This window comes from Mytilus californianus, unplaced genomic scaffold (genome assembly GCF_021869535.1).
Source record: "Mytilus californianus isolate M0D057914Y unplaced genomic scaffold, xbMytCali1.0.p SCAF_7, whole genome shotgun sequence".
NCBI lineage: Eukaryota > Metazoa > Mollusca > Bivalvia > Mytilida > Mytilidae > Mytilus > Mytilus californianus.
In genome coordinates, this window is record NW_026262723.1 from 106,475,187 (window position 1) to 106,489,348 (window position 14,162).

At 32.8% G+C, this 14,162-nt stretch overlaps 1 protein-coding gene across 2 annotated transcripts; it reads left to right on the forward strand.

Annotated features, from left to right (window-relative positions):
* The first annotated feature begins 671 nt into the window (after positions 1-671).
* Positions 672-12,830, forward strand: LOC127709344 (uncharacterized). Of its 2 annotated transcripts, none has more exons than XM_052214817.1 (5): positions 672-714; positions 4,247-4,425; positions 4,748-4,969; positions 5,422-5,565; positions 6,455-12,830. In XM_052214817.1, the coding sequence occupies exons 1-5, from the start codon at positions 687-689 to the stop codon at positions 12,230-12,232; spliced, it is 6,351 nt and encodes a 2,116-aa protein (XP_052070777.1). In that variant the 5' UTR covers positions 672-686; the 3' UTR covers positions 12,233-12,830. The 2 variants fall into 2 exon arrangements, with proteins under 2 accessions (XP_052070777.1, XP_052070778.1); XM_052214818.1 differs by lacking the exon at positions 672-714 and adding an exon at positions 1,020-1,131.
* Positions 12,831-14,162: the final 1,332 nt, after the last annotated feature.

Consider the following 14,162-nt stretch of genomic DNA (forward strand, 5'->3'; position numbering starts at 1 on the left):
CTCTTTATTTTATTGTGTTAGTCGTGTTGAATTAGAAAAAAAAATCGCCACTGTAGAACGGCTTGTATTGCCTTTGACTTTTTTATTATTGTACCACTGGTGGGTCTTTTGTAGACCAAACGCGCGTCTGGCGTACACAGTTATTGGCTTGGAATCTTTAGCGAGTAGTTTTACAACCACTTCGATGCCACTGCTGGAAGATGTTTCCTCACCAAGGGCAACACCAGCCCATTAGTCAGCACTTCTGTGTTGAGATTAAATATCATTGATATTGCCATGTATACAAATTGACTGTTTGTAAAACTTTGAATTGTTCGAAGTATATATTTGGATTTTATACCCCAGGAATGGATAGCTTTATTTGACAAAAGCATTCGATATTTTCGGTCCTTTGTGCTCTTAAACTCGTCACTTATTTGGCATTTGACTTTTTTAAACGAACTTCACTGGTGTGTCTTTTGTAGACGAAATGCGCGTCGGGCGTACACAATTATGTGCCTATGATGAGTTTTTTGGCATGAATGCAATTTGCAGAAATACCATAAACTAAAAATAGCAACACAATCTGTTGTTTCCAGGTATAAATCTTCCACGAATTCCAAAGATAAGGAAGTACGTTGGAAAAGCGAGAGCAGTGGAAAAACACCAGATTCATTTGTTGTTATAACTAAGACATAATATTCACCATGCAGTCAATATCCAGTTATAGAAAAGGTATTTCTTTCAAACTTTTTCTCTCAATCGATATTTCATCACTGCTATAAAACGACTACCAAGTAGAAAATTAAGATTTAAATTGAATTTCATCCATATTGAAGTACGCTATTTATATCAATGAAATTATTTACAATTTTATTCTGATGAATTATTTTCAGTTAAACTTATTGAGAACAAGTAACAATACTTGATTTTATATTAGTTTTCCTTTTTGATGAAAATTCCCACGCCTAAAAATAGATCTACAGTAATATCTTTGTTTACTTAACAACTGTGTTATATATCATAAATGAGCTGGCTAACTTCCTTGACAGTCACATGATCGTAAACCCAGATAACAATTTGACAATATATTCACAAGGATTTCGTGACAGTTTCATTATTATAGGATAATTATGACACAAATAAGAAAAGGTAATTTTTATTTCATCGATTTAGTTTTAAGCTCAAACATTTTAAATATCTGAAATGATAATCATTTGTGTTCTAAAAGTCTTCTTCACTCTTTGGCAACTTAACTAGGTCAAGTTGGTGATATAGAATTCATTTTGGATTAATAAATGAACATGCTTAACTTTTCCACGAAAAGTAAAGTTTGAAGTTTGGGTAGTTTCTTTTGTCGTTTGAAGTTTGGGTATTTTCTTTTGTCGCAAGAAAAGATCAGAATATTTTTTTTTAAATGCTATAATATATGTTGTAGTCTAATACAGGAAATTATTTTATTTAAATGAAATGGTCTACCTACTCTTTTGTGATGTTTGATCTAGTTGAATTCACATTCTTTATATTTGTTTAAACTTTAGTATGGTTTACAATTTAAGAAGGACGAATATTTAAACTTTAGTTGTAACCTTATCTAGCTTAACGATCAAAGAATGTCTTAACTATTAATCGGGATAGCAAAGTAAACAATGATATACTAGTACTCGCAAGAACTTGCAATTTAAGAAAAAAAAATAATAGCAATGATTTTTTTACTTAATAAAACATTACACGAAATATGACATCCAAACGAGAGTCATTAAATAAGTAATATTAATACTGTTATCTTTTTGTTTAAAATCAATGTTCAACCAGTATCTGTCTAGATAAGACAACTGAACAGGACAAACGGACATGATATATAATCAAATCGAAATATGGAAAAGAATCGTTAAACTCATTTAAACATTTCCAATACAATAATGATTTTCTTACTTACAATTTAAAGGTTAATTGTTCGTTTTTCAAATTACATATTTACAACAAACACTTGACCCGACAAACGTGTAGGTCAATTTTAACGTATTGTGTATGTTAAACCGCCATTATATCAAAATCGCATACTTAGATTTATTTCCTGGTTTTTGGCAGATAATGTCAGGCAATATGCTGATTTTGAAAATACAAAACTTTTCACAAAAAAACATTCGAGATTTTATATCAAAAATGGTATTTAATACAATGAGAAATAGTCATATTAATCACGGGAAAAAATCCCAGTATTTCTGTGGGTGTTAGTTTGGACAAATGGCTTATCTTAAGTGGTCACTCTTAATTTACGTCATTTCTTTGTCTACACATCTCGTTTGTTGCTTTGGATTTCCCAAGTAAAATAATCTGAATTCCAATTTGAACTCTTTTTATCCCTTTTGTCTTTTTTCTTATTCTTTTGTACATGTATACGCTTCTTGCCGATCTGTTGAGTCAAGCCCTTTCCGACAAATTTGTATTAAAGTTAAGCTGTTACACCATTCTTTTAATAGAAAGATTACGCACTTAGAAAAATGTAACAAGACAAGAACCTGTAAGCCCCGATGTTTGAATATGCAACATTTGTTTCTTTCATTGTTGTTGTTTTAATTAGCTGTTAGTTTTCTCTTTTGAATGTTTCACATTTTGTTATGCCTTTTATAGCTTACGGTATGGGTTCTGCTCATTGCTGAAAGCCGTACGTTGATCTGTAATTATTCACATCTTTGTTCTTTGGGGTCCTTGTTTCTCATTTTTAATTATATCACATTGGCTTATTTCTTTCTAAACATGTGATTTTATAAAGTACAGAGACAAGAATGCCTGCTTTGCATCTTACTCTTTTGTTTTGAAAAATAAAATATATGACTACCGCGAAGATTTCAGTTTTCTTATCGTCAACATCCCATTTTTGAATAGCAAAATAAAATCTACTCAAGCCTATATAATTTCAGTTGATAAGATTTGTTTTGGTCTGTTCTCAATCTTCGATTCCCAAACAGAAATATACTTTTGAGAACATTTTAAGCAAAGACTGCATTATCAAGTCACCAGTTCTTCGCTGTCTCAGCAATTGGTTGTTCGTTACATTGTATCAGTTACACAATATATAAGTAACACTTTATTCTGCCATACCAAATCAAACACATACAATTTCGTTGGAAATGGCTTTACTCATAAGATTGGTACAAAGCACAAAAACAACTTACAAAAAGACAAACTATACACAGTACCAATCTAAGAGTGCTTGTAGTAACTGAAGCCAATTCAAAGCCAAAAAGATATAGCTCTTATAAAATCATTTGTTTTAAAAAAATAAAAATAAACAATAGGATAACGAAACCGATTTTATTGCCAGCTACCAAAATAAAAAAATTATTATTAACTATTATTTTAAGGTAAGGGAACAGTAAATGGACTATGTTGCAATGTTCTTTTTCCTCAAATTTTGGCTCGTTCAACATAACTGAAAATCGAACAAAATAATGTATTTATCTCTGTTATTTTCTGAAATAGTACTGACTGAATTCTTTCAAAATAGGTAATCATTTGTGTAGAAAGCACATAAAATCGTCAAAAAACGCTTTTAAATTTGTCTTAAAATAAGCATATCTCCAATTTCCAACCCATATAATTTTTTAAAGAATTCTATGTTGTTGATACATAAATTTCCGTTTCAATGATATGAAATAATCATATGGTCACCGACTTTGGTTTTTTTTTTGTTTGTGTAATAACCAATCTGTTACCTAGTTGGTAGTGAAAACGTCAAAATCGACGTTTTTCGGCTAACAACGCGATGACGTTACGCTTATTTCAAATGTTTGTTTGTATTTTTCTCCTAGAACACGACTTTGAATAGAGGATACCGTAAAACCGAAGTCGGCGAAAAATGAAAGAGAGAAATGTATTATTTTGTCAATTTTCAGTTAGAGTTCAACGAGCCAAAGATGTATGCAAACTTTTACCTAAATCTGTGACATAGTCCATTGCTGTTCATTGACCTTAAAGGGAACTTCCATAAAAAATAACAATGAATTCGTGTAAATGAAAATATCACATATAAATTGCATTCTTTTGTCTTGAAATTTGCTAAATCCAGTAAAAATCTCAACCGATCATTTGCGTTCAATTGCAATCCAAGATGCCAAAAAGACTCCCATATTATCTTAGCTCGTTATACAAATATCACTTTATAAGAAAAAATTGTTCCCTTTTCAATTTCGATCTTATTCTTTTCTCATGACATTATAGTCTGTCTAATAGAAACGTACCTTCATTTGTTTTCCTATTTCAGACGTGTTAACGTTTATGCCATTAACGTGTACATGGGCTCGTGAACTGATGGAGAATGTGGAGAAAACTTGTCTTTCAAAGGGACCACTTAGAGGTTGGATTCCCATGAAAATGCATATAGTTGACAACCCTGATCTTGAAGAGGCATTTGAAGATAGAAAAGCAGCTCTTAGAAAAATGGTAAATCAAACTTAACCCCTTTTTTTCTTTCATCTATATGACAAAAAGTGTGGTAATGTCATTAAAAAGATGAAAATCAGAACAAATATTTGTAAAAAAACCGTATATAGTGAACAAGAATGACGATGTATTTAGCACTGAAATGAGGGAAACGTTTTAGACAATTCAGAACATACAATTGTTATAAAAGCGAATACAATGCAAATAGTTTAATGCCGTTTTAATAACACACGACACGTGAACTTGGATATGCCTGAAATTGTCCGGAAATATTATGAAAACGTTACTGTCAATTATTCTTTATTGCATCAAATTTTTGTAGGGAAGAACAGAAGAAGAATTGAAAGAGGAGTTCGGTTTTTTAGCTGAGTCATGGAGATCTGTTGTGAGCATGTGTAAATATGGAGTCCGATGCTCAGAAAAAAAGACAAATATATTGGGTGACACGCGTGCTGGACTTCACTTGAATAGAAACTACGATATGCTTCTTCGATTTATGACTTTTAGGAACTTCATTACTGCCAGATGCATTGTCGTACTGAGGGTAAGTTGTTTACATATTTAATTGTTGATTGTATGAATATATAAAACGAAGTATGACGTATTTTTTCATTACAATGAGAATAACTTTTTAGATAAATTAGATAATAATGTTTACAAAAATATATGAGCTCTTCAACTTTTGTATTAGGTTTTTGATTTTCAAATATTTTGGCCTAGTGCATCACTGAAGAGATAATATTTTATTCCTTTTTTTAAAGATGATATTTAAGCAGCGAAAATACACAGTTTCCTTTTGAAATTGAAGCAAATTTTATATTAAAATATTGAAAATGTACAAAATCTATTACTTGCAGACAAATCCGATAAAGCCAAAGTACATAATCATATCATTTCAAAACTAAAACATCATAAAGGATGTTTTTTACAAGACTGACGGTAGTGCAGTGTCTATGTGTTTTATTCATAAACTACAAAATGTTAATCTGTTTTCAGGTGGTTCCAGGGAGGGTAAAAAAGGTAATGCCTAGGTTCAAAGGAAGAACACTCCTTCATCCGTCAAAACACTACGATTCACACACGTCTATGATACAACCTGATCCAAACATAACTATATGTGAAGGACTTGCACATAATTTTGTGAGTAACTACTCTTCATAATCGAATTGGTTTTAATTTCTCAATGTTATCTGTAGTTATTGTTTTATTTTATTTTATGTTTCTTTAGTAAATCGAGTTTTCCTTCCAGTAATGTTTCAATTGATGTAAGGGTTTTAATAGTTATCTGATTAAGTGAGTAAAAGTATCGATAACGAACTGATATTAAGAAAATATACACAATTAAAAGGATGATACGAGACTGCGTTTATACGAAAATGTAATACGTTTCAGCAATGAGATTGTTGCATTTGCTTAAAAATTTATATACTTACATCGAATCCAAACCTTCAATTTTACTTGGCACACATAAGCATGTGATGCTTTATAGACATTTATAGGTTTCATAACGAGTAAGAATTGGTATCGCTTGATATGAAGTTATTTAATTTCAATATCAAAATAACCTAATCTTTGGCAATTATTGATGACATCAAGTATGTTTATTACACCGGAGTAAAAGGTAGTCCGTGTTATCCTTTAAAGTCCCCATTGACCCAACGGATAGCCAATTTCACATTGAAATTTGATTTGCTTACCAAATTAACCCACTTTCGTATAACTTATTCATAGCACACCCCGTTCACTATGATAAAAAAAATCTCTATATGCGGGAAACAGATAACAGGCCACAACTATAAGAGAACTCTATTTATTTACCCCTTTTACCAATATTTAAAAACAAAAAAATACGAACTCCAAGATAAATTAAAAAAAGGGAAGTACATAAAAACAGACAAAATCAAACGTTATCAATCAACGTGAAAAACAACTGTACCAGCATTAACAATTCACTATTTTTCGTTTATGCAAGTAACAGCTTATTAAGAAGACTAAGAAAGTTAAAGGTTTATTTCTTTAATTTTTTCAGATTTATATATACCAACTGGATGAGAAGTCTAAGCTTCCTCTGATGCATCCTCGTCAAGCGGTACCGTATGCAGTAATACAATTGAGACAGCCATATCGTGTCACAGTAAATCGGCCGTTCCTGTCATTTCGTGATAGATTTCTTGCACAGATGAAACACAAAGAAGCAACAAACGGTAACAAGAGTTATAGAACTTATATAAAAAGGCGTCATTTAAAAGGGACTGAAAGGAAAAGAAGCAGAAGTCGTAGTCGTAAAAGTGATGAACGTAACAGGAAAAGTGAATACTCGGATAGTTCACAGGAAAGTGACAATTCTGCTAAAAGAAGAAAGCGAAGAAATGAAATGCCTAAGCTTAAGCCCGTAAGAAAACGGTCAAAAACACCAACAAAACAACGATCTTCCTCTGAGAAAGATCAACCTGCAAATGCTGAAACTGATAAATCTTGTATAAAAACGAAACTTCAGAAAATCGAAGAAGAGATAAAACTACGTCAGTCAAAATTGACAGTGTTACGACACATTAAATCAAACCATGATCTTGAGAAAAATGAAAGCGATGCTGTTAAAGAAGAGTTAACAACGATTGATAGTTATTCGTCTTCCTTGACAGAAACAACAGGTTGTGATGTAGAATTTGCACCCAAAATCAGTTGTGTTTACTCTACCTCTAGCATCGAAAATATTGACATGGTCGATCATGCCATAATTAGGTACAGGGAACTAAGTAGTGGTGCCTCAACACCTACATTAGATGAACCTGGAGACCAAGGAGCCAAACAGTCTGAGAATGTTGCGTGCGGAAAACATTTAGATATGACAGACAATACAGATAGGCAAAATCAAATTGCCTGTTCAGTTACTGATGAGTCTCAGTGTAGCACACAGAGAGAAAACATAGACAACTGCAAAATAACACTTGATGCAAAGAAAGAAAAAAATGATGACAATAAAGAATCTAAAACCTATAACATGGAGGAAACAGATAACTCATTGCAAATAGAGAAGAAAATTGTGAAGGAGGAACTGGAACTGGAAAGTTCAAAACAGGATGATAGTAATAACGTTGAGGAATGTGTTAAACATGAAAGTGAAGAACCAATTGAAAGTTCGTCAACTGATAAAAACATTGACATTAAAACATTATTTAGAGAAGCAATTTACAAAATGGATCCCTCTGATTTGTATGAACTCTTAACAGAAAAATTAGCTGGTGATGAGGAAGATCATTCAAATGAAGGTTTGCAACAACAAAATACAGCAGAAAGCAACAATCAACTTGACAATGAACACAGTGGTGATGTTGTAGGTCTAGACTTATCATGTAAGTCTAAATGTAATGTTCAAGGCAACAAAGTAGTTGTGACAGAAAAAAAGGCAAACGATAACAAGAACAGTTGTGATACAGATTGTCAAAGTAAAATACCTGAAATAAGGGAATCACCCATGTCTCATGCTGTTAGTGCTGTAGAAGATCATAGTTATTCTGCACCAAAGGAGTCTTGTATTGCAGGTTTGGACAATCTTGATATATTGGCAAGTGTAGCATCAGAGTTGCAAGCGGCTAAAGTAGTAGATTTTAAAACTAAAAGTAAAAGTAAAGCGATAACATCTGCTATAAACATCTTAAATGAAAACAAACAGGAGCAGGAATACATATTTGACGCTGAAAAATTCAACCCGAATATAAAGGGAGAACCTGTTGTTTCTTTAAGAAAGTTAGATTATAGTAAAACTCATGACATCAAACAACACGGTAAAGAGAATGAAAAGAAAGCTTCAGATATTTCTTCCTCCACAAAGGAGGATTCATTATTGAGGGTTAAAATGGAACCACTTGAAAATGAAATTGATCGTATCGAAACAGGTCGTAGTCATGCCAAAACAAATCAGGTTACAAATAAACGAAAAAATGATAAGAAATTAAGCGGATTAGAAAAAGAATTGTCCTCTCTCATATCATCAAGCATATCACCAGTTATAGCTTCTACCAAACGAAAAACAGCTAATTCGGTAGCAGCTGCCTTTGCTGCGTCAGAACAACCCCATATACAAACAAAAAACACAAATACAAGAACCTCCAAACATCACAAAATAATTAAGCAGGATGACACAAAAACAAAGGGAGAAAATGAACCTTCAACAAAATCACCGAAAGAATCAAATAGCCAACATGCCTCAAACCATGGTAAAATCTCAGGAAACCAAGAGCCAAAGTTTATCTGCCGTGAAAATCTTTTCGAAAAGTTCGCATCGTCCGATGTAATAGAAAAAAGTTGTGATAGGGAAACAAATGATTCTAATGAATTGTCTCCACCAAAAGTACAAAAAACAACTGCTGAAACACAAGAAAAAACACCACAAGAATTCGCAAAGACAGTTATTAAGCAAGAACCAGGTGTATCTGATGTTTTAGCATCGAAATCGCTGTCTTCAATGTCCGTTGCTAACGTATCGTCTGACAAAGCAAATTGCAGTCGTAAACCTGGTGATCATCTTTTGAAAAAATCGTTACTGTCACCAACTTCTGATTTGGATGAATCCATTATTGATCTTATGAATAAACAAGTAACTGAAAGCATGATGCATACAGAATTGTCTCTCAATGGACTCTCTGTGAATATTAAGAAAGAACCGGTTAGTCCAAAAGAGGAACTTAGGTCAGATGAAAACACACCAGTTACAAAAACAGAAAGCGGTAACATAAACGAAACATCAGACGAATCAACAACTGATGACAAAGGCAAAACCACAGAAGTAGATCTGCCTCAATCTATTGTAAATATTAAGAAAGAACCGTGTAGCCCTGATGCAGAACCATTTTTTGAAATTAATAAATTTACAGAGGAAAATAAACCAAAAAATCAGACGATAGAATCTAATGCTCTTAAACAATCCGAAAATCTGCCAATAACCACTGTAGAATCACAGGAAATCACCACCGAAATCGACAAAACACTAAAAGATCTGGAACAGGTTATAGGTTTATTTTCAGACAGGGTACGAAGCAACTCAGGAGATGCTGAAAAAGATAATTGTTCACATAACAAAATTGGTGAAAAGGCAGTGAAGTCTAGTGAAACAGATGTAAAAACGAAAAAGTTTAAAACAGTGTTGGACAGTACATTATATGATTCTAGCGAAAAATGTATAAAGGGAAGTGTTGTTAAATGTACAGACCACCTCAGCAATGATAAACAGGATGAACAATTGAAATCTACCCACTTATCCAAAGAGTATGTTACGGCCAACACTGGTGAGGAATACATGCCTATTGAGGTTATAACTGGCAATGTTCCTCCAAAGAAATCTTCTGCAATTATCATAGCTTCAAATTCAATAACATTGACTGATCCGGAAACTACAAGTGTTACATCTACCAACAGTTTATCGAAAACATCTGAATCATATTTACAAAATACTCCAGTTTCTTTGAATAAACAAAGTATTGATAAAATACAAAATAAACATCTGTCAAAAAAGCAAAGCAGCAAAACTGACGACACATCTAGGGCTACACGTATTCTCAATGCAGTGTATAATGAAGTTACTTCAAATGAAAAACAAACACTGGATGTCGCCAAACGGATCAAAAAGGAACCAGTTACAGAAGATGAATATTATGGTATCACTTCGTCAAAGGCCATCGAACCTCCGAAAAAGAAAACCGGTAAAATTAAGACGACTATAAATGAAAAGCCGGTAAAAAGAAAAGTATCAGAGTCGACATACAGTTCAGATTCATCTCCATATAGGGATTCATCAAAAGTACACATTCAAAATCGAACTAGCAAACAGAAAACACCAACAAGGAGTGAGAAAGGTAAGGCCACTGATAAGCAACATAAAGACCCTGGTTTAAATCAATTGGAAGCAATACGTACTCATTATTCAACATCGACAATTAATGATAACCAAGATATTAAGAAAACACTCCATTTGAATAGGGCTGATGGATTATCAAAGTCAAGAATACGTGAACGCAGATCTAGGTCTAGAAGCTCCGAAAGTAGCTGTTCATCTTCCACTGACAGCCCAGAGGAAAACTCCAGGAGGACATCAAATGCAAAAAACTATTCAAGTTATTCACGTTATAATGTAAACAGTTCTAAACGATTTCAATCAATTGATAACAGAACCTGGTTTGTCAAAAGCAAATGGGATAGTAATGAAAGTAAACGGTCAAATAATTCTATCAACAATCAGTATAGATTTGGTTCACCTTCTAAGAAAAGCTATAACAACACTGTCAGGTTGAACGTTAACCCTTCCAGGACTGCTAGTCAATCACAGTATCGTATGGGGAAGCAGTCATACATTACATCAAACTCGACCAATCAAAATCAAAGGAAAAGTTACATTGGTGGACATATTCATAATCAAAGCACGTTTTTTTCTCCCAGTCATAGCAATCAGGTTAAGGCAGCAAATATCACTTCAACATCTTTTGGTTCATCCGGTAGTAATAGTCAGAATGAGATAAATGATAGGAGCAAGAATTTGAACACTTATCCTAGGATTTCTATAAAACGAGAAAAAAGTAATTCATTAGATAGAAATGAAACATCAGAGTTTAAACGACTCCGTAGTGTTTCCCCCGATCATGACAGAAGATACGACAGGAAAAGACAGAGAAGTGATTCACGCGACAGAACATTGTTATCTACGTATAAAAAATATAAAAATGATGACCGTGACCGTAAATCGTTTTTCAGAAAAAGTAGAATTCGTAGTAGGTCACGTGACAGAGATAGTAGTAGTTCTAGTGATCGTAGTTTGTCCTCGAAGAATCGGATCGCTTCTTACCGCAGTGCATCTCCAAAGAATAGGACAAGCTCTAACCGTAGTTTGTCACCTAAGAACAGGGCAAATTCGTATCTGACCACCTTGTCCCCAAAAGACCGTTTAAATTCTTATCAACATGCTAACAATGCAAGGTATGATTCTTATCGCCAAACATCCCCAAAGCGTCACACAAGTGGTCTGATCAGTGATGTAAGTTGTCGAGAATACCCTTCAAGCTCATCAGGCAGTAAGGAAACCAAAGAATCAGATATCAATAATACATTATCAAAGGCAATGTCAACTTTGTTGAAGAAGATAATTTTCGATGATAAAAGTAATGATAACAGTAAGGAGGGAAGAATGGCGGAAATGGTTCTAGACATGGTAAAAGCGCGAGTGACTGAAAATAAAATTAATCCTGGTGACACATTTCCTAATCAATCACAGTCAATATTACAAGAACCACATAAATCTGCAAACGAAGTAAAAAGACCATATTCTAGTAATACAAATGCCTCAACAAGAACACAAGGTTCATCTACGTTTGAACGACCCAGGACTACAAGATTTTCGTCGGTAAGCAGACCGACATACAGTATGGTAAACAAACCTGCCTACAACAATTACAACCGATCAAATTACAGTTCAACATACAACAATCAGTATAAAACAAGATATAATCCAAGCATGCGATCACGTGGTTTCTCTAGTAAAAGAGGATTCATTTCTTCTTCAAGGCCTTGGTCAACTACAATATCAAATTTTAATAGCAGACCTTTTGATTCTAGGTCAAGTTTTAGAAGCAGAGGAAGTAATAGGCCTATGCATCGGGGTAGCTACCAAAATGTATCCTCACGAGGTAGTTCGAAATATCCAGAAAGGGAAAGTAGGTCTAGAGACCGAAAAGAGAGTCTTTCTAGAGACGTGAAAAATGATCGCTCTAGAAACAGGAAAGAATTCCATTCTAGAGACAGTAGATCGACCTCAAAGTAGATACAGGTGACACAGCTGATGTTTGATCTCATTACACTTGACTTTGTAGTGGATATTTGTTTGAAATCTGATATCTGGTTGATTTGTTAACAAAATGTAAATACAGATTGTTTCCTTCATCCTTAGATAAAATGTACTGATATACTGATATCAAGTGTAAATGTGGATTGGTGATATTATAATGTCTTGAAACCAAAGAATTTATCATTTACAAAAAATGCAAAGCAGATTGTGTTCTTGTGTTGGTATTGGGACTGGAATCATTTTGAAAACAAGAAAATGCACACCAACAATTAATCTATTGACATTTTAAAAGTTACAGTACAAATAAATAGGTTTTTTTTTTATTTCATCTATCTATATAGTTTTTCATAAAAAAATTAAGGTTGATCAGGAAGAAAATCATATTGTTAATAAAACACAATTTTGTATAATTATTTATTTCTCAGTTAATACTAATTATGTACATTGAAATATGATAGTGTGATCGATATTTGTTTACTAATGATTTCTATTAATTTAATAGTGTTTAAATTGATCTTTATTATTTTCCTTTTTCAATCTGTTTGTGATCAATATAATTATCTTCTTTTCTGCATGGTGATTTTGTTGAGTTTAGAAGCGTATAACTTTTTGACGTACATGATTTTCCGTCATCCAAAGAAATATAAATGTCATATATAAAGTGTTTTTTTTTCCTTTGAACTGTATAACCTTTTTTCATTTGTTCATAAAATATCGTTTTTGATATTTACCAATGCATAATATCATTTCAGTTTTAGATTTATCTCAATCCCTCGAGTTATATCAATTTAGGCTTGATAAGAGGACATCGACCTTATTTCTGATATCAGCATTAAAAAGGGACTAATTGTAGATGTTCCTTTCTCTGATGATGCTGTTCCATTAGCTCATGTTAATTGGATGTACATTTCTCGATTGCTTCTACATGGACGTGTTACACATTCAGATTTGATTCAATTAACAAGAATGCAAATATTACAAAATTTACATCATGCTATCATAAATATGGTACTACTGTTCCATTTGCAGGAATTTGATGCAAAGTAATATTTCTCATTCAGCTATTTTCATAGTCATATTATTGGTGAATCAATCAAATATGAGAATCGTTCCAAGATCTTTCGTTTAGGCTAGAGAAATTTATCAAAAATGCATTTAAATTCTATAAACTAACGGTACACTTCACATGTTTACAAGTTCAATTTGTGTTCAACATAGACCAATGAATTGTGTATGGTCAGGGGGGAATGCAGCGTACGAAATGAAGTTTGGTAAATGGAAGATTTTCAGTAAACGTTATCTATAAATTTACCTATTTATTTAGTGGAAAATGAAAAAATGACAATCTCGATCTTTTTCTTTTTTTCATTCCCTTGTGGTTCTGTTACTCATTATATATGGATATTAATATTAAAAATGTAATCCAGGTATATTGCCATAACAACAAATCATGATAAAGTGGACTTTAATGTTAAAAGGAAAGAAAGAAATTCTGTACACTTTTATGTTTGGCACTTCACAACATCGTGATTATCTGCACTTTTAAATGAAGTGTTTTAAGTTTGCTTCAAGAAACTATAATCTTTCTTGTTTATAAGTGTTTTTCTTCATTTTTGCTCTCTTCCGTACAGTTGTTTTCCGAGATAGGTGATTTTCTGAAATGACGAATGATGGTATGGCATATGATAAAGACACTTTTTATTTTCAAAAATCATGTTTTGTTGGTGTTATTATATGGTAAGACTTCTTGCTTGAAAGTTAGTCGATGATTGGATGAATATATTCATTTACAAAATATACCTTGGGAAGAAACTATAGTACAAATTTGAAAGCTACGAGATATTATCTGATTCAGCATGCACAGCAGAGTGATGTATATGATAGAAATAGGCATCAACAGAAAACA